The sequence below is a fragment of the Carassius gibelio genome, chromosome B5 (genome assembly GCF_023724105.1).
Source record: "Carassius gibelio isolate Cgi1373 ecotype wild population from Czech Republic chromosome B5, carGib1.2-hapl.c, whole genome shotgun sequence".
In the NCBI taxonomy this organism is placed as follows: Eukaryota; Metazoa; Chordata; class Actinopteri; order Cypriniformes; family Cyprinidae; genus Carassius; species Carassius gibelio.
In genome coordinates this window covers 6,072,924-6,093,428 of record NC_068400.1, presented here as the reverse complement: position 1 = coordinate 6,093,428, position 20,505 = coordinate 6,072,924, and the positions used below count along the sequence as shown (strand labels likewise).

Below are 20,505 nucleotides of genomic sequence, written 5' to 3'. Positions count from 1 at the left end.
ATTGCAATGTTCAACATAGCCTCCTATATAACCTCTGAACGAACATTTAAATTATTTATTTTATAGTGAGAAATTGTGCTGAGACACAAAACTGTTGTTGTTATGAATTTGTTTCTACTGATTATTATAGATAATATTTAGGCATTTATTATCAAATTATCCGTGGATTTTAAACAATTACTGGCCTGACCATTTATAATGTTAGCTAAAATGGCTTAATAGTTTGAGCTATATAAAATAGGTAACTGGAAACAAATCAGTACTGAAAATCTTGTATTCCCCATGATTGCACCTTCATGATTATATGCGAAAAAAAATTAACTTTGAATTTAATTAGCTAACTTTGCTAGCCTACTGCACATGTGGTGCAGCAAGTAATTTAAATATATATATATTTAATTTTCTATCATTAACCGTCCTAATAAATTGCTGCCTTACACGTCTTAAAGTTCTAAACACAACTTGTCCTGATTCTACAGTTTTATTGTGTAAATTTAAGAATAGTCTCGATCTCTATTAATTAATTTCTACTTACCGAGTGGAAAGGGAAAAACGCAATGAACCTCGGGATCACGATCGCGCCATACAATGACGTCAGAGTTATTAATTTAGAGGATATTTAATAAATAAATAAATAAACAAGACATTGATTAATCGAACACAAGCATATGTGCATTTATTTATCAATACCAGACTCCTATAAAAATAAAAATAAACATTATCCAGCATGCATCACCTATAATTAGTCACTTACCCTGTGACCTGGCAGAAAACGCTTAAACTGCTTACTGCACGCACCGCAGAGCGTTGTTAAACTCACCGCTGAATAGTGTTTTACCTGCAGTTGATCGTTGTTTTGGTTAAACTCACATCTGGAGGCTATTCTACCTGCAGTAGAGCGTTGTTAAACTCATCTCTGAATAGTGTTTTACCTGCAGTTGATCGTTGTTTTGGTTAAACTCACATCTGGATGCTGTTCTACCTGCAGTAGAGCGTTGTTAAACTCACCGCTGAATAGTGTTTTACCTGCAGTTGATCGTTGTTTTGGTTAAACTCACATCTGGATGCTGTTCTACCTGCAGTAGAGCGTTGTTAAACTCACCGCTGAATAGTGTTTTACCTGCAGTTGATCGTTGTTTTGGTTAAACTCACATCTGGAGGCTATTCTACCTGCAGTAGAGCGTTGTTAAACTCACCTCTGAATAGTGTTTTACCTGCAGTTGATCGTTGTTTTGGTTAAACTCACATCTGGAGGCTATTCTACCTGCAGTAGAGCGTTGTTAAACTCACCGCTGAATAGTGTTTTACCTGCAGTTGATCGTTGTTTTGGTTAAACTCACATCTGGAGGCTATTCTACCTGCAGTAGAGCGTTGTTAAACTCATCTCTGAATAGTGTTTTACCTGCAGTTGATCGTTGTTTTGGTTAAACTCACATCTGGATGCTGTTCTACCTGCAGTAGAGCGTTGTTAAACTCACCGCTGAATGCTGTTAAACAGCACGACGAACGCTCCCCCAATTTCTCAGAGGGCGCTTTGATATCAGACTGCGAGGGATTTCTTAACATTAAAACCTAGTTGTGTGGCCAGATAAAGATGATATGGGGGACACCATTTAACCAGCCTCAGCATAGATCATTTATTGTAGCCTATTCCTATCTATTCGTATTTATTGTAGTCTAGATCCATCCACAGCGAACTTTTTTTTTTTTTTTTTTCATCCACAGCAAACAAAGGGCTGCGCGTGCTTACCCAAAACGTCAAATTTCGGCGCCTCAGGCTCGGGTTCAGGGTTCCATAGAAGTCAATTGGACTGCCCTGCTCGTTGAAAAATAACGCCAAAGGGATACCCAGTGCGTTAAAATGTGACGCCAAGGGGTCCTGACCAAGCGTCCATATGTGACGAGTTGGGAGTGAGACCGTGTTGGGGCTGCGCGTGCTTACCCAAAACGTCAAATTTCGGCGCCTCAGGCTCGGGTTCAGGGTTCCATAGAAGTCAATTGGACTGCCCTGCTCGTTGAAAAATAACGCCAAAGGGATACCCAGTGCGTTAAAATGTGACGCCAAGGGGTCCTGACCAAGCGTCCATATGTGACGAGTTGGGAGTGAGACCGTGTTGGCAGCCCTTTGTTTGCTGTGGATGAAAAAAAAAAAAAAAAGTTCGCTGTGGATGGATCTAGACTACAATAAATACGAACAGATAGGAATAGGCTACAATAAATGATCTATGCTGAGGCTGGTTAAATGGTGTCCCCCATATCATCTTTATCTGGCCACACAACTAGGTTTTAATGTTAAGAAATCCCTCGCAGTCTGATATCAAAGCGCCCTCTGAGAAATTGGGGGAGCGTTCGTCGTGCTGTTTAACAGCATTCAGCGGTGAGTTTAACAACGCTCTACTGCAGGTAGAATAGCCTCCAGATGTGAGTTTAACCAAAACAACGATCAACTGCAGGTAAAACACTATTCAGCGGTGAGTTTAACAACGCTCTACTGCAGGTAGAACAGCATCCAGATGTGAGTTTAACCAAAACAACGATCAACTGCAGGTAAAACACTATTCAGCGGTGAGTTTAACAACGCTCTACTGCAGGTAGAACAGCATCCAGATGTGAGTTTAACCAAAACAACGATCAACTGCAGGTAAAACACTATTCAGAGATGAGTTTAACAACGCTCTACTGCAGGTAGAATAGCCTCCAGATGTGAGTTTAACTAAAACAACGCTCAACTGCAGGTAAAACACTATTCAGCGGTGAGTTTAACAACGCTCTGCGGTGCGTGCAGTAAGCAGTTTAAGCGTTTTCTGCCAGGTCACAGGGTAAGTGACTAATTATAGGTGATGCATGCTGGATAATGTTTATTTTTATTTTTATAGGAGTCTGGTATTGATAAATAAATGCACATATGCTTGTGTTCGATTAATCAATGTCTTGTTTATTTATTTATTTATTAAATATCCTCTAAATTAATAACTCTGACGTCATTGTATGGCGCGATCGTGATCCCGAGGTTCATTGTAGTGATGGGATTTATGGCTCTTTGAGGGGATCCGGATCTTCGCGATCCGTTCCTTTCAAAGAGCCGTTCAAAAGAATGGCTCTTTTGGCTCTTTTTAAATATTTAGTCAGTTTTAAGAAGCCAGCTTGGGAGCATCTCAGTTTATCCTGGAAATAATCACTGGGAGGTATTATGAGGTGAGATTTGTAGTCAAATAATTAAAGCTCAGATATCACACACCAATATCTGAGTTTGAATTATTCTGAAATATTGATTGTTACCTCTTTTCTCATGTGTCGACTATATTCCATAGGGTTGCACAAATCCCTCTGCTTAGACAGTGACATCATTATTTTGATTTACCTTTAGTACAAAGTGTGTGTGTGTGTGTGTGTGTGTGTAAAACTACGTTGACTTATGTTATTCATACAATACCTACTCACAAATAAACATAAAAAACGAAGCCGGCTGCAATGAATTTCTGTGCAAAACAGCTTTTACTACAAACACTTCCACACAAGAACATTGTTATCACACAAGAACATTTTGATAGAAAACTTTTTTTTTTTTTAAAGTAGATAAAATTAGAATAAATAAAATGGAAATGTCTACATACTACATACTATTACTACTGTAAACTTTGCAAATAGGACATCAGCCCCTTCAAGTCAATGAACAATAACAAAGTGGGCTGCAATGAATGTCTGTGGAAAACAGCTTTTAGTGAAAAATTTCTATACAAGTACAGTATCACAAAAGAACATTTTTAATGATTTTAAAATAAGTTTTAAATGAACACAAAATGCAATGTAAATGCATGCACAACTAATAACTAATATCATCACGCTATAAAGGGTTGGCCTGCGCTGGGTGCGCCCCTCCCCCTATAACTGTTCTGTCTCCTGGAGGAGCTCATTTGTATGAACACGCATAGGAAAAAAGAACGATAGAAAGAACGGCTCCTCTCCAGTCGCGACTCGGCTCCCATCGTTCATGTTTATGAGCCGTTCAAAAGAATCGGTTCGTTCGCGAACGTCACAACTCTAGTTCATTGCGTTTTTCCCTTTCCACTCGGTAAGTAGAAATTAATTAATAGAGATCGAGACTATTCTTAAATTTACACAATAAAACTGTAGAATCAGGACAAGTTGTGTTTAGAACTTTAAGACGTGTAAGGCAGCAATTTATTAGGACGGTTAATGATAGAAAATTAAATATATATATATTTAAATTACTTGCTGCACCACATGTGCAGTAGGCTAGCAAAGTTAGCTAATTAAATTCAAAGTAAAATTTTTTTCGCATATAATCATGAAGGTGCAATCATGGGGAATACAAGATTTTCAGTACTGATGTGTTTCCAGTTACCTATTTTATATAGCTCAAACTATTAAGCCATTTTAGCTAACGTTATAAATGGTCAGGCCAGTAATTGTTTAAAATCCACGGATAATTTGATAATAAATGCCTAAATATTATCTATAATAATCAGTAGAAACAAATTCATAACAACAACAGTTTTGTGTCTCAGCACAATTTCTCACTATAGAATAAAACCATGTGTATAATTAATGTAATAATAAATGATGTTGTCATAAGTTATTGATTGATTCATGTACTTTTTTACAGTGAGTTCTGCTGTGGTTTTGTTTGGAACTATTTTTGTTGGCGAAATAGAGCAAAACTTACATTATTAACAATCACAATCAATTAACAATTAATAAAATCAATTTTACATACATTCAAGCCCAATCTGACAACACAGGTGAAGAGAATACTTGTGTAAAATGTTAAATTCTGTTTTTTTTGTTTTGTTTGTCTGTTTGTATGTTTTTTCTTTATCATTAGGTCCCTCAAATTTGCCAGCAAAAATTATCTTTATTCTAACACTCCACCACATACACACACACACACACACACACAAATAAATAACAAAGGCACTTTTAAGAGTCACGTTCGTCTTGTTCACCTTTACCCATCACCTGTACTCTCTTCAGCTCTCTTTCTCGCTCCCCTCTCCTCTCTTTGTCTCTCTTTGTCCCCCCTCCCTGTATATTTATTTATTTGTCCATCTCTTTGTTGTGAGTCTTTCTGTCTGTTTGTTTTTCTGTCCATCACTATGTCCATGAGTGATTCAGAAATCCAAGAAAATCTAATGGTCTTGGATAACTTGGTTGATCATCAAGAACTGAAGGATGAGCTCCAAAGTCTTGATGACTTTCTTGGTGAGCTGCAAGAAGAGGAGGCGGCAGCAGCACCATCAAAGACACCTGAGCCAAGGCAACCAAAGGTGCACTGGAGAAAAAGAGACGTGCATGGAAATATTGTCTATGCAAGGCCGAGATCAAGCAGGGATCAGTCAAAAAAGGGTCAGTATTGTTTTTCATTTAAGATTTTTTGAGAAATCACATTGTTTAGGACCTTAATTTTGTAATAAAGCAATTAAGAAAATGAAGGAATACATGTTTAGCTTGATATTTCAGGGAAACAATCAAACCAGAACTAGTGATTTGATTTCTGACATAAAAAGTAGATTTATTAAAGATGTCAATAGTCTTAAGTGAAAGTGAAAAATTAAGTGAAAGTGGGGCATTAATGTTAATATTAAATATTTTTGTAAAGCAGTATGAACTACAAAATTAGCACATAAAAAAATGTTTATTTTTGGGCTGTTATGACATTTTAGGAAATCTTGTCAATATTATGGTTATGCAGTAAAATGTGCCTGCCTGGTTACCATCATAATAAATCGCTTGCAAGTTATTGGTCTTGGTTATTGGTTATTACTGGTCTTTTCGTAATTTATTCACCCTCAAATTGTTTCAAACCTGAATTCATTTATTTGTTCTGCTGAACACAAAAGGAATATATTTTGATGAATATGGGTAACCAAACAGTTGTGGGACACCGGTGACTTCCTTAGTATGGAGAAAGAAATACTATGGAAGTCAGTGGGGTCCACCAACTGTTTGGTTACATACAATCTTCAAAATATCTTCCTTTTTGTTCAGCTGACCAAAGAAATTAATACAGGTTTAGAACTCTTTAAGGGTGAGTAAATGATGACAGAATTAAAAATGTTGGGTGAACTATCCCACTAAACAGTGAGCTTGTGCCATTTAAGTCTGGTAATTTCAGTTGTAAATTTGAATAATATATGTAAATGTTGATTTGTGTTGTTTTTATCCTCTACAGCTGATCACATTCAGAACACTGATCCTACCTTCAATGCTCCTGACACTAACTGTGAGGTGGCCTTTGCTCCAGAGACTGTTGGTGTGTACTTCATTGTACACCATTTTCATTGTTTCCATTTATATCTGACAGTGGGTTAGAATGTTAATAAATGTTTGTATTTTTAAATTTGCTATTTTAACAGAGTGTTTTCTACAAGATCTCCAGCACTCACTGAGGGATTCCTCAGGTGATGAGGCATCACCTCTTGGAACCCCAAGAGATCCTCTTCTGGCATCTTCGAACTGGGGCATTCGTCAGAGTCTCTTTTCAGAGAGGTGGAGGGCAGAGAGACCCCGTCTGGTAAACACGGCTGCAGCAAAAGAAAGTGTGGCAACACACATCTGCCAGCAGTGTTGGAGCAGTCCAGCAGTTATCCGGTGCAGTGACTGTCGACCACACCCCTTCTTCTGTGCTGAATGTGACATCAGCATGCACACCAGACATGTCCTCCACAATAGAGATGCCATGACTGCTGGCTTCTTCCAGCCATTGCCTCCAACAACTGTCGTGGTCGATAAGGCTCTTTCCCAATGTGGTAAGTTTTGGTTTGTGTTTGTACAACATATTTCATTTTCAGAATAGTTAAGCTCATAAGTTTTATTTTTTAAATGATCACTTTTTTCTCTTTTTGATTGAGCTTGAATTTATGTAGATACCCTGTGTCAATCGGCTTTTTGAGCATATCTTGTGTTCTTTTTCAGCAATGTGCTTCAATAACATTGATCCATTACAATCTTATATTACTCAGTCAATACAAATTATGTTAATTCACATGTACTGTGTGATCTTTTTCAGTGCGGCTTGTACCTGTGGAAATGCCTGACAAAATCTGTGGTTGTTCACCAGAGTCATTGAGGGTCAGTCCAGGAAAGACTGTTGCTGTGGTCACAATGAATGGTAAGAATGTGAAGAACTTCATTTTGTCCTGTTTGATAAGCATCTTATGAAGTATACAAAGTAATGTATATATTATATTAAGAACCCAAACCCTGACTGACCCAGCAAAGGATTGCATTACAGTGGATGTGTTTTTGATTTTTCCAGGACGATATGATCTAAGCATGCCCGAGTTATTTTGTGAGGCATGCCAAGCCACTTGGACTGCTGCAGTGGCCGACCTTAACAGCAGTGACTACTGGCCGGCAATTCTTCAGTTTGCCACAATTTATACTACCGATATATTTTTCTCATTTGAGGAAATGAAGATGGTGGCACCAGGACTGTCCTGTCAAGCATTTTTAAGAATGCTGGATCAGCGAACTGTTCGCTTTGGTCGTGTGAGTATTGAATGTATAAATCCTGCAGTATCATTAATGTATTCGAATTGTGGGCTGAAAACCTGTTTGATGTTAATGTATTCGTTGTACATTTATAAGCTTTTGGTTTCTTTATTTTTAATAGACTGGCAAGATCTCTGCAGACAGTTTTCAGAAAAGTTTTTTTGAGTGGGAGGCTGTGCGATTTGAGGTGGACAGTATATGCAAGGAAGAGCCCTTCATCTGCCCTGCATGCTCCCCAAATATGCTCGCCGTTTCCGTAGATGGAAACCGCAAGCATTACCGTTTTAAGAATGCTGCTAGGTACTTCAAACTGTGTGTCACAGTGTTCTTACATATTAATAAGATAACATGGCTCTTTATTATGCACTAAGTAATCTTACATTATAAGTTATAGAGTTGTCGAAAATACTGACTTATAAAAATTGATACTTTTAGCGCTGATCATTTAAAGCCATTCTCAGACATATCCAATGAGTGTGTGAACACAATGGCCAATCAGAGGTGTTTATGAATCCGCTCAACAGCGCTCAAAGCATTACGTTTTTTAAATTTCAGACTGGTACTGAAGTTGGTACTTATGACAACTCTAATAAGTTATCATAAACTGTTTTGTATCTTTGTTGTTGTTTTTGTTGTTGTTGTTTTTTTAGATCTGAGGAACAGGCCATCTTTGAAGGCATCTTTATAGCCAAAGATGAAGATGTTACAAGATTTGTGGACAACATTCACAGCACAACCAAACATTTAAAAAGTATATATGATGATAAATAAAACTACAATACTACAGTAACCTCTTACTGAAGAGTTTGTTTAGAAGAGTCTTGTTTTCATTGACCATTATCCATGTTGTAGGTCAGTGGGAGAGGTGTTTGTGGAGGGGAGTGGTCAGCAGCCAGAGAGACCTCACAAAGATCTGCCAGCAAGGTAGACGAAGAGGGATTGGAGGTTACGGTTTGTCGGCACGGAGTGCTTCTCTGTGCATTAAATATGTACAGGGGTGAAATTTTTGCCTATCCCCTGTACCTTCAAGAAAACTTGGCCAGTAGGCAAGTCACTTTTTTTTTGTATGGATGTGACCTGCAAATATTGGCCCTACCTGCAAAGAGTTACAAAAAGCTGCCCAGAGCTCCGGCACCTCCTTAACATGAGACCATTCCTTTCGGTATTTCATGCCAAAGCCCATTATTTTAAATGTGAGGTAAGAAAATGTTGCTATGTGACAGAACCACATTATCTTAAACCAAACATCAGCAAACATCTTGTTCTTTGTTTATTTATGTTTTCTTACTCAGGTGAAATGGAGCGGGTCGTATCAGGATGGGGCTGGACTAACACTAGGGGAGGAGGTGGAACAGTGCAATGCCTTCCTCTCTAGGATTGCAGTGACAACAAAACATATGTCAAAAGCAGGTAAGATGACCACATAGTGCTCTAGTTACATAATCACATAATAACATATTTTATGCATCATATCTTTTGTGTTTGCAGGACGCACAGACATGCTGACTCTCATGGCCATGCGATGGAATCAGCAAAAGTTCCGAAATTTGGCAGTTTCACTGACTCGCCGATATCAGAAGGTAATGACAACTGTAGAATTGGTTTTACATGGTCAGTATTGTGTGTTTGCAGTGTATGAAGCTGTGCATTGAACATTTGGTTCTTGTTTCTTGGTTCTGTGATTGCTTGTCATTGTAGACCAGAAAAGCTCTGCAAAGCCAGTTACAAAACCTAGAGTCCTTGAAAGCCCAATTGGCAGTGACAGAGAGCCAACTGGAAGACTGGGTCAGTGATGTAAAGGAGTGGGCAGGCGGTGAGGAAATGATTACTGTTAAACCTCAAGTTCAGAATATTTAAAACATTTAGGTAAACTAATTTTTCAAGTTCAGAATCACAGACACCCCATCACTCCCACAGTTATCAGCCTTACCCCACTCGTCATAGTGTTAATTACAAACAGCTAATTTACATAAACATCACATTCAGATCTTGTTTCAATGTTTGATGGCAAATAACACATGCTAATATAACTATCAAAGAGACAGTCATTATATGTATATAATCAAACAACATACAGTACATGTGGTTTCAAAAGTTTAATTTAAACTGCAAACTACCTATTTCTTCTCAGCAGCAAGAGTAACAACCACAAATGATGCTGATGGCTTGGCCAGCAGAATTGAGGTCCTGGTAGCGAGTATCAAGAGACGTTCCCATCGGCTCTACAAAGATACCGATGGGAACAAAGGTCGTGCCAGAATCCGCCGCAAGATCAGGGAGGAGAAGGGCATCCTGACATCTGTTGTGGAGAAATACAACAGAATGGTTCCAAGCACAGAAAGTCTTTGCATGGAAACCATTCTGTCTGGTGAGACAGCTTGGCCATGGCAGCTACCACACAGTGGTGTGTACACTAGTCTGTTGACTGCTTCTGACAAATCTGATACATTATGACACATTACCCACAATGCTTCAAATGTCATTCTGTGACTTTTTTCTGTGATTCTTTAAAGGTTGATGTTTGATACATATGAATTAAGTCTTTCTCATAAATGCATTCCAGACTCTGTCGATCTAAGGACAAAAAGAAGAGCGTTTGACATCATCATGTCAGTAAGAAGACTTGAGGAGGAGCTGAAGATTCTTGTGGCAGAGATGGACCACCACTGGAAATCTCTTTCAACTCGTGCTGATACCCTCAGAGAGCTGTCCCACATGTTTGCCAGTGAGACAATGAGAAGTATGTATTGTATTTGTACAAAAAATGGCATAAACATTTAGGGTTGCTATGACCATAGATTTCCAACTCTCAGAATATTTTTATTATACAGTTAGTAAGAGTGATCTGTTAACTAAAATCTACTAAAGTGCATATTCCCATAACTACATATAGGACATGTCCTCTCTAATCATTAAAGTAAGTAGCCTAGTAATTAAAAATAATATATATATATATATATATATTATTGAACGATAAGTGGCTTTTAGCTCTATAAGTCATTACACTTGGCCTAATTCTCCACTCCACTCCAACTGGTAGCTGAAATTAGAGAATGATGCTTTCTTGTCCTTGATGCCCTCGCAATGCTCAAACTTTGAATTTCCTTCATGACATTTACTATCTAGTGAAAATGAGGACCAGCCGTTTAATCCATAATAGCTGTCCGTGACTGTCTGATTATTACCAAGACCTATGGCTATGTTTGGTTGTGTTGTTTGCAGGAAAAACAATTATTTGTCCAACTATGGTCATTCTGACTGACTAACAATTCGTTGACTTTTTGGGGCAGCCCTAATAAATATACATAACTATGATGTATGTTTATAAAGTTTCTAAAGCATGCTTAATGTTATTTTGTTCCTCTTTTAAGATTCACCATGTTGCTTAAGTGAAGAGGGTTTGAAAGGTCTGCAAAGCATCATCCTGAGAAAGCAACATAAAGTCAGAGAAATGAAGGTGCAAGCAAGAGACTGTTACCTGCAAGTTTTGTCTGGAGAAGGCAACATCAACTTTTTGTACAGTGCTTCAGCTGATGAGTATGACAGTGACTGTGAAATGTCTGATGACGGACTGTAATCCACAAGACTGTGACACCTTTTTATCGTTCTGGACAATGACCTTAAATCTGTATATAAAGAATGTAATAAAATCTGCTTTTCATCACCTTTATAAATGGAACCAAAAGTGTTGCCTCTTCTTTCACATACATAGAAATGTGTGCATGCATGCCTCTAGAACCAGTATGTGGTGGAAATTAAGTGCATTAATTGAAGTATTGTATGGTACTTAGAGATTTGAGGTAAGAGTTTCTTCTCATCCAAACTTTACTTATACTCCACTGCAATTCAGAGAGAGAAAAAATGCACTTGACAGCACATGGAGAGCTTTTAAATGACATTTTGTTGCAAAAGAAACTTCTCAACAGTACAATTAGTTGATTGGCAGAAAATGAATTGCCAAATAATTTTCACGCAAAAACATTTAATGGTTCCAGCATGTATTTTTTTTTATTTGAGGTTTGAACTGTTCACAGCTTTTATCAATGCATCTTTTTGGGGTTTTGTGTAATTGTGTCTGTTTTTCTCATTTTCATACTTGCTCACAAACCAAACTCTTCATTTGTTGAGAAATAAATAGCAGATTAATTAATGAAAATAATCATTAGTGAACGTTGTGTACAAAATAATGAATAATAATCTTGCATGAGTAATAATAATCTAAGGTTATATGATTCACAGGGGGAATGAAATATTAGAACACAGCTTGTGGCTGTGGAAGTGTAGAGTGTATTTCAAATATAACAACTGAAACCTTTTTAGAGACAGAAGAAGCTAATTATGAGGAAGAAAAGCATTATGATAAGGAGGAATCATTATTTCCCAGTTTAATATTACATCTGCTTATGTGTCATCTAGTAAAAGTATTGGAGTCAACTGATTTGATTTTGTGGTGCTCAAAACATTTCACCACTTGTGTAGCTTCATCAGCTGTGACCTGATAAACAGCATGATGATAGCACTTTTTAAGTCTCTTTTTATTTCTAATGAATCCAATTTGTCTTTATACTATTTTATAAAGTATCTTTATTCTATTTTGTAGTCTACAATAAAATGATTTACATGGTGTATTGTATAGTACATTTTGTTAATTGTTTTGGAAATAAAAAATGCACTATATCATCTTATGAGTTTGTTAAATTTCATGATTTTGAAAAAAAATAAAATAAAACAACTGTAATTACTTACCATGCTTCTTTTACATACACATTTTTAGTCATATTAATGGAATTTGAGACAATAATGAACTATTGTTGTCTTTTATACCCTGATTCTTTTTATTGTGCACCATCCTGTGCCTATGTTACTGTATTCAGAGTCTCACAATATCAGCAAAACATAACACAAGCATGATGTAAATATAGAAAATGGGGAAAAGAATACAATATTCAGATATAAATGTGAATCAACAGTTTGTTGTTCATAATGAAGAGAGCATATCTGTGTAATTTTTACTGTCTTACCTCCCCCAGGGACCCGGTAGCGCCCCCTGGAAGAGCCAAAAAATGCACATTTCAAATGGCTGTAACTCAAAATCTGGTAAGCATATCGAAGAGAAAATTGGTAGAAAAACTATTTATGCTATGTTTACTAAATGATGTTGAACAGAGATTTCTGACATGCATGGAAAAGCGTTATAAAAGCATTTTAAAAAGTGCTCACAGTACAATACCAAATTTCATTCTGACTCTCAAATATGTCATAGAGGTTTATACACTGAACATATTCTGATGCCCCTTTGCTCATTAAAGATTGTATTTATTTAATTTAATTACTAAATGTTTTTAAACTGCATTACCCATACGCCTCTGTAATTCTATCAATGGAACGGAAAACAATGGCGCAGTAAATTGTAGTTCATTGAAATTACACTAGGGTTAGGTTTAGGATCTCTGTAAAAGGGTAATTTCTTTTAACATAGCAATACCTCATTGATAAATGACAGTATGACTTACGTAATAAAGATATCAAAACATAGTTTGCAACATTAATCGCTTTTTATTTTGGCCTTAAAGTTACTCCAATCACAGCGTGTCCTGTTAGAGCTGTGTCACGTCATACTTGTCCATATATGGTAATTACAGTACAGCTACGGCCGGAAGTGATGCAACGTTTCAGGGTAAATAACGGTGAAATAAACTTGTTACTTATCAAATTGTGTTTTATTAACACCAACCCCTACCCCAACCCTAAACTTACCATTACAATACTGCAAATACAGTTATTAAATTAATTAAATAAATATTAAATGACGCAATATTGATGTGCGCATGTCCAGTTGCCGTAGCTATATCCCATTCCGTTCTAGTCTTTCTCGTCGAGTTGACTTGCGGGTATCATGGAATTACGTGTGATTGGCAGGTCTACAGGGCCCTTTTGTTTCTTTACTATGTAGAAGAATATTAAAAATAATTATTATATAATTTATATATAAATATAAATTTCACTGAAACAGATTACAGTGAAACATTTTTTCCAAGTCCATTGGTTTCCATAGCATGAAGCAGAGGGTAACTAATATTAAATAATTTTTGCAGCTGTGCACTGTATGTGAATTAAATAATTCAATATATCAAAATATTTAATTTTTTATTACAAAATGAAAATTACTGTCATAGTTATTCTAGCATGCAGTAATTTTTATAAGAGGTATGTTAATCTATTAAACATAAAATACTTATGTAACATTTGCAGGTATGTGACCCAACAGGCTTTAAATAAAAAACTTTTTAAAGCCTACCTCTCTTTTTTTTTACAAACCAGGAGATGCAAGTCTGCCATCAGGAAACATATTATTTTCTTCCCTTTAAAGAAGCACCCCCCCCCCCCCAAAAAAAAAAAAAAAACTAGACTAAATGCAAGGAAACTTATAATAAATTGGCAATTACAATTATGACTATAAATAATAAAGTAATTCATATCTATTATTGTAATCAAACACTTCAAACATGACTACAAAACTTGAGTGACAATTTAGTAGCTTTTGGAGTATTATTTGGTATTTATGAGCTTATGCTCATGGACAAGAAACTTAAGATCTCGCAAGGTACACTGTTAAGCAGTTCAAGACCAATGCAAAAAGTTTTTTAAAAAGACAACTGTAAGAGACTAAACACTAAAAGAGACTGGGTACTGTGCAAAAACTTTACTGAAGAACAAACAGCAAGAAAAAACACTCAAAAATGAACTGCATTGAAGGGTGCTTGATGAGTCCAGGTGTCTATGGTGACTATGTTGTCATGCTGAAAGCTGGTTGGGATGTGGGGACTTTGGCACAATGTGTTGGAATTCACTCGCAGGCTCCCATGTGTCATCCCAGGTTTTGCCACTGTAAAACATCATAAGTGCACATAATGTTATTAGAACACAGAGCAAAAATCAAGATCACTGTCAGGTTTATGATTAATGTCTGCCATATTTTCATTTTACACAGTTTTATACTTCTATAACGTTACATCTCTTTTTTCTCAAGTACAAGGTCTGGCAGCTTTATTTACTAGTGTTACTAGTTACTTTTAATATTACAATTTTCCATACAGTTCTTGTACACTGAAAGCAATGTACTTAAAAATTTAGTGATTTCAAATTGTTTCTGATAAACTGAGGGATTAAGTTATATTAGTGGGTTGAGGAAAATCTCCTATTTGTTAGGAGAAAAAACACTCTTGGATTAGTTGAAAAGTGGCTACTTCTGACGTGCAGAGGCAGAATAAGTTTAGAAATTTCAACGTTATCATATTGTGTTCCAAGCAGATTTGGCAGTTCTACCAACTCTGGATAAGGGTAGTGGTTTGTTTTTGTGAATTGTGGGGACATTTTATAGGCGTAATGTTTTTACACTGTACAAACTGTATATTCTACATTAGCAAACTGTATATTCTGCCTCTATAGCCAGGGACACACTTAAAAACTAGCTGAAACATTCTGAGTTCAACACACAAAGACAGTTTTCTTTGACTAAAGCACATTTAACAAGTAATTTAAATGCGACTGTAAACACTGACTAAACGCAACTGGCTATGACTTGACACACTTGGGCATGATCAGTCGTAAGTATTAAATTACAGTCATAACAAGCCTTACAATCCTTAAGTGTGTGCCTGGCTTAAACCTACCCATCACAGGAAACTGTCAGCATTTTTTAATAAAAAAAACTGTTTAGTGTGTCCTCATAAACCATGTTTATATTGTAATACCCATGTCATTACACACATTTGTGTCCTTGTATACAACCATGTATACAAGAACGCACACACAAACACACTTTACATACTATAACTCTTTTTTTATGTGAATGGCACCCGCACCAATCCCTTTATTTGTTTTTTCTGTCTGATCCTCAGGATTGCAGATCTAGCTCTTCCCAATGCCTCTAGCTCATCGCTATTTAAATCAGAGTACTGACCATCGACCTCACACCAGTTTTTCTACAGGCTACCTCAGAGGATTATTTACTGCCAAGATCTGGGAGCTTATAACAAAAAAAATCTAAGTTACTTTTTCACATTTATTGACTGACAGCTCTCCTGTCCTAATGTTGAGAGAAATAAAGTGCTAAAGAGGTGTTGTGTGCGCTGTGTTAACATGATGGTTGTTGTAGCTCTCAGTCCTGCAGAGTTTAGCTCCAACCCTCATAAAAACTCACCTGCCTGTAGCTTTCTAGCAACCTTTCAGACCTTGATGATCTTGTTCAGGTGTGTTTGATTGTATTGGGTCATGGAATGGACTAATCCATTGCATTGAAATGGAATTAACTAGGAAATAAAACATGACTTACCACACAGTGCAAGGCAACCAGTGAACTTTCAATTCAGCTTTCCCCTACACAAACACAAACAAACACAAGTAATAATTTAACTTTAACTGTTTAAGCAATCACTGGATATTACCTTTGAAAGGCCAGCACATGGCCTAATAAGACATTTTACCTCATTTATTTGTTTCCCAGTTATTTTATCAAAAAGGAAAACCTTCTGCCTACTACATTTTTGACAACCTGAAATAATGAAAAGACAAGTTTTTTAAGCCACGAATGCCATCATGCTTTATAGCTGAATCACACAAGCCCATATTTATAAATTCACATGTGAGGAGATATGCAGTCTTTTCCATTCGTGTCAAAGTGAATTTGTTCCTGTTTTTGTCAATCAAGCAAAATGTACAGGATTGGTTTCCCAACGCCCTTGGACATTGGCCACTAACACAGAGCTAAATAAATATGTAAATAACAAAATACTGTGAACTGGCTATCAATGATGAAGTCAGCTTTGACTGGGAGCAATTTTATGAATAGTGTGGAGTAAGTTGTACCATGCAAAAAGTTACCTTTTCTTCTGTTCTTTACCAGTGGCACCTCCTGACTCAAAGGCTTGGAAATGGAAGAGGCAGATGGATATGGAGGAGAGACAGGGGTGGTAGAGTTTGACGCGGTAAAAGTGTTTAACCTTCTTTTCCTCTGCCGCAGTGGAGGTGGAAGAGGGGAAGAAAGTGAGGGAAGAACAGTTGTAGAAGTAGCAGAGGAAGGAGGACAGAGAGAGGTTGGAGAGAGCGAGCAAGGCACAGGAACAAGATTGAGAAGAAATACAGTTTCAGGCTGCTTGGTGAGGCTCTCCGGCCGCTCCGCGGCGACGCTCTCCGGCCGCTCCGCGGGGACGCTCTCCGGCTGCTGGGCTGTGGAGGTTGCTAAAATACAAATTTAATATGTACATAGTAACAAAGAAATATACATGTATTCTAAACAAAAACATTACTCTTACCTTTTGTTAAGATAAACTCATAAGCCCTCCGCATCTTCTCCAAAAACACTTTGGTGACAGGAGTGGGGTGCAGATGCGTGATAATATCTGCCACCCACTTATTTGAAGCCCTTTTGTCCTGTTTCCCAATAAATAAAATTGGCTTGTATCCGACAGCCTCAAGTTTCAGCACCTGAAATGAACAAAAGCAGTTATTAAACTTCATTAGTTATTACACACATTAATTAGTTACAGTACACCCACTGATGTATTAGAAACATCAGTACTGTTAAATAAATTTCATTTAATGAAAAACAATGCAAGAAAATAAGCCATAACCCGTTTCATTAAGATTATTTTAGAAGACACATTACTCTTGAACTGTATACAATCGATCATCAATATAAGGTAAGGACAGAGGTACTGCTAGTTTCTGCCATTGCCATCATGACTTACTTAATACTTGACACAGAATACAATTTAGTAACTCTTTAACAAAATGTATAAGTAAAGATGGCTTCTTCCATGTATGAAATAAGATGTATGTAAATATGTTTGTAAAGGCCAGATCATATTAGTATGATATTTAGTATGTCAAAAACATGGCCTTTCGGTTTCACTTCACAATAATGTATGAAATATGAACTTTTTAACTTACTGCAATACGGGCAGAATCAATTATACGCCCAGCATTTCTGCTTTTAAGGACAGATTTCCCCCACTGGCTATCCAGTGATGCCACTTTTTCTTTTATTTAGTTTTTGGTGGACAGGCTTCCAAAGCAGACATGACAAGTTTTCCTGCTTGCCTGATTGGGAGTCTGGCAAGAAGGGCAGGGCCTGAATTTGGGCCTTGTCATGACTAGACAAGAAATATACACAAAAACAAACAACAGATGGACAAACTGTTACGATAAAGAGGATTTTTAGGAACTATTAAGAGAACTGGAAGGATGGTCAAATAAAACAAATAAAGATGAAAATAGAGATAAAGATATAGAGAGAGCTAAAAAGAGAGTGACAAGTAAACTACAGAACAGACAGGTAAACAGGACGGACGTGGCTCTTAAAAGTGCCTTTATTGTGTGTGAGTGAGTGAGTGAGTGAGTGAGTGTGTTTGTCTGTATGTGTGGTCGAGGTTTGGAATAAAGAGCAGGCAAATTTGAAAGACCTGATGAGAGAGAAAAAAAATATATTAATAATTGAACACCTTACACCAGAGGTGTCAAACTCAGTTCCTGAAGGGGCTCAGCCCTGCTCCAGGAAACATACCTTTAACTTTCAAATAAACCTTAAGGACTCGATTAGCTGAGTAAGGTGCATTTAATTAGGGTTGGAACTAAACTCTACAGGGCTGCGACCCTCCGGGAATTGAGTTTGACACCTATGCCTTACACTTTACACCAGTATTCTTCATTAATGTTACCAGATTTAAGAGTTTTTCCACCCATTTGGTTGATTTTGGGTTGCACCATGTGTGAATAAATGAGCTTGGGAAGGTGGAATTTTGTTATTTTAATACAAAAGAAAGAAATAGAAAAATTGCAATGTTCAACATAGCCTCCTATATAACCTCTGAACGAACATTTAAATTATTTATTTTATAGTGAGAAATTGTGCTGAGACACAAAACTGTTGTTGTTATGAATTTGTTTCTACTGATTATTATAGATAATATTTAGGCATTTATTATCAAATTATCCGTGGATTTTAAACAATTACTGGCCTGACCATTTATAATGTTAGCTAAAATGGCTTAATAGTTTGAGCTATATAAAATAGGTAACTGGAAACAAATCAGTACTGAAAATCTTGTATTCCCCATGATTGCACCTTCATGATTATATGCGAAAAAAAATTAACTTTGAATTTAATTAGCTAACTTTGCTAGCCTACTGCACATGTGGTGCAGCAAGTAATTTAAATATATATATATTTAATTTTCTATCATTAACCGTCCTAATAAATTGCTGCCTTACACGTCTTAAAGTTCTAAACACAACTTGTCCTGATTCTACAGTTTTATTGTGTAAATTTAAGAATAGTCTCGATCTCTATTAATTAATTTCTACTTACCGAGTGGAAAGGGAAAAACGCAATGAACCTCGGGATCACGATCGCGCCATACAATGACGTCAGAGTTATTAATTTAGAGGATATTTAATAAATAAATAAATAAACAAGACATTGATTAATCGAACACAAGCATATGTGCATTTATTTATCAATACCAGACTCCTATAAAAATAAAAATAAACATTATCCAGCATGCATCACCTATAATTAGTCACTTACCCTGTGACCTGGCAGAAAACGCTTAAACTGCTTACTGCACGCACCGCAGAGCGTTGTTAAACTCACCGCTGAATAGTGTTTTACCTGCAGTTGATCGTTGTTTTGGTTAAACTCACATCTGGAGGCTATTCTACCTGCAGTAGAGCGTTGTTAAACTCATCTCTGAATAGTGTTTTACCTGCAGTTGATCGTTGTTTTGGTTAAACTCACATCTGGATGCTGTTCTACCTGCAGTAGAGCGTTGTTAAACTCACCGCTGAATAGTGTTTTACCTGCAGTTGATCGTTGTTTTGGTTAAACTCACATCTGGATGCTGTTCTACCTGCAGTAGAGCGTTGTTAAACTCACCGCTGAATAGTGTTTTACCTGCAGTTGATCGTTGTTTTGGTTAAACTCACATCTGGAGGCTATTCTACCTGCAGTAGAGCGTTGTTAAACTCACCTCTGAATAGTGTTTTACCTGCAGTTGATCGTTGTTTTGGTTAAACTCACATCTGGAGGCTATTCTACCTGCAGTAGAGCGTTGTTAAACTCACCGCTGAATAGTGTTTTACCTGCAGTTGATCGTTGTTTTGGTTAAACTCACATCTGGAGGCTATTCTACCTGCAGTAGAGCGTTGTTAAACTCATCTCTGAATAGTGTTTTACCTGCAGTTGATCGTTGTTTTGGTTAAACTCACATCTGGATGCTGTTCTACCTGCAGTAGAGCGTTGTTAAACTCACCGCTGAATGCTGTTAAACAGCACGACGAACGCTCCCCCAATTTCTCAGAGGGCGCTTTGATATCAGACTGCGAGGGATTTCTTAACATTAAAACCTAGTTGTGTGGCCAGATAAAGATGATATGGGGGACACCATTTAACCAGCCTCAGCATAGATCATTTATTGTAGCCTATTCCTATCTATTCGTATTTATTGTAGTCTAGATCCATCCACAGCGAACTTTTTTTTTTTTTTTTTTCATCCACAGCAAACAAAGGGCTGCGCGTGCTTACCCAAAACGTCAAATTTCGGCGCCTCAGGCTCGGGTTCAGGGTTCCATAGAAGTCAATTGGACTGCCCTGCTCGTTGAAAAATAACGCCAAAGGGATACCCAGTGCGTTAAAATGTGACGCCAAGGGGTCCTGACCAAGCGTCCATATGTGACGAGTTGGGAGTGAGACCGTGTTGGATCAACACCCCAAAGCTGACTGTAATTATCACCTCTTCATTGGTCGACATTTTATATCATAACATTACAGTTTTGATGCTGTTTCATGTCAGATGATCGTGTTATATGTGTTAGTATCTGGTGTTTCTTTTTTCTTCACTTGTGTTTTTTTGGAAATTATGTACAGAAAATGTGTACTAGCGCCCCCTACTGTATAATAATGAAAACACGGATTGTAGAAGCACAAGTATA

At 37.1% G+C, this 20,505-nt stretch overlaps 2 protein-coding genes across 5 annotated transcripts; both read left to right on the top strand.

Moving 5' to 3' along the window:
- Positions 1-4,428: 4,428 nt before the first annotated feature.
- LOC127957633 (uncharacterized) lies at positions 4,429-8,516 on the top strand. Its single transcript, XM_052556256.1, has 8 exons — positions 4,429-5,367; positions 6,194-6,274; positions 6,378-6,770; positions 7,031-7,132; positions 7,280-7,512; positions 7,637-7,815; positions 8,166-8,266; positions 8,368-8,516. Exons 1-8 carry the CDS (start codon positions 5,118-5,120, stop codon positions 8,514-8,516), a joined length of 1,488 nt encoding a protein of 495 aa, XP_052412216.1. The 5' UTR covers positions 4,429-5,117.
- Positions 8,376-17,082, top strand: LOC127958772 (uncharacterized). Of its 4 annotated transcripts, XR_008154153.1 has the most exons (8): positions 8,377-8,713; positions 8,808-8,925; positions 9,004-9,095; positions 9,214-9,328; positions 9,647-9,919; positions 10,079-10,255; positions 12,546-12,612; positions 16,538-17,082. XR_008154153.1 is itself a non-coding variant. In XM_052557745.1 (7 exons), the coding sequence occupies exons 1-7, from the start codon at positions 8,582-8,584 to the stop codon at positions 16,489-16,491; spliced, it is 978 nt and encodes a 325-aa protein (XP_052413705.1). In that variant the 5' UTR covers positions 8,376-8,581; the 3' UTR covers positions 16,492-17,082. The 4 variants fall into 4 exon arrangements, 3 of the variants coding, with proteins under 3 accessions (XP_052413705.1, XP_052413704.1, XP_052413703.1); XM_052557745.1 differs by lacking the exon at positions 12,546-12,612 and having other exon boundaries at positions 8,376-8,713; positions 16,421-17,082; XM_052557744.1 differs by lacking the exons at positions 12,546-12,612; positions 16,538-17,082 and adding an exon at positions 10,887-11,174 and having other exon boundaries at positions 8,376-8,713; positions 9,650-9,919.
- Positions 17,083-20,505: the final 3,423 nt, after the last annotated feature.

Coding starts and splice junctions, on each gene's coding strand:
- LOC127957633 (XM_052556256.1), top strand. CDS start 5,118: ATGTCCATGAGTGATTCAGAAATCCAAGAAAATCTAATGGTCTTGGAT. Junction 5,368..6,193: donor CAGGGATCAGTCAAAAAAGG/GTCAGTATTGTT, acceptor TATCCTCTACAG/CTGATCACATTCAGAACACT. Junction 7,513..7,636: donor GAACTGTTCGCTTTGGTCGT/GTGAGTATTGAA, acceptor TATTTTTAATAG/ACTGGCAAGATCTCTGCAGA.
- LOC127958772 (XM_052557743.1), top strand. CDS start 8,582: ATGGATGTGACCTGCAAATATTGGCCCTACCTGCAAAGAGTTACAAAA. Junction 9,920..10,078: donor ATGGCAGCTACCACACAGTG/GTGTGTACACTA, acceptor AATGCATTCCAG/ACTCTGTCGATCTAAGGACA. Junction 10,256..10,886: donor TGCCAGTGAGACAATGAGAA/GTATGTATTGTA, acceptor TCCTCTTTTAAG/ATTCACCATGTTGCTTAAGT.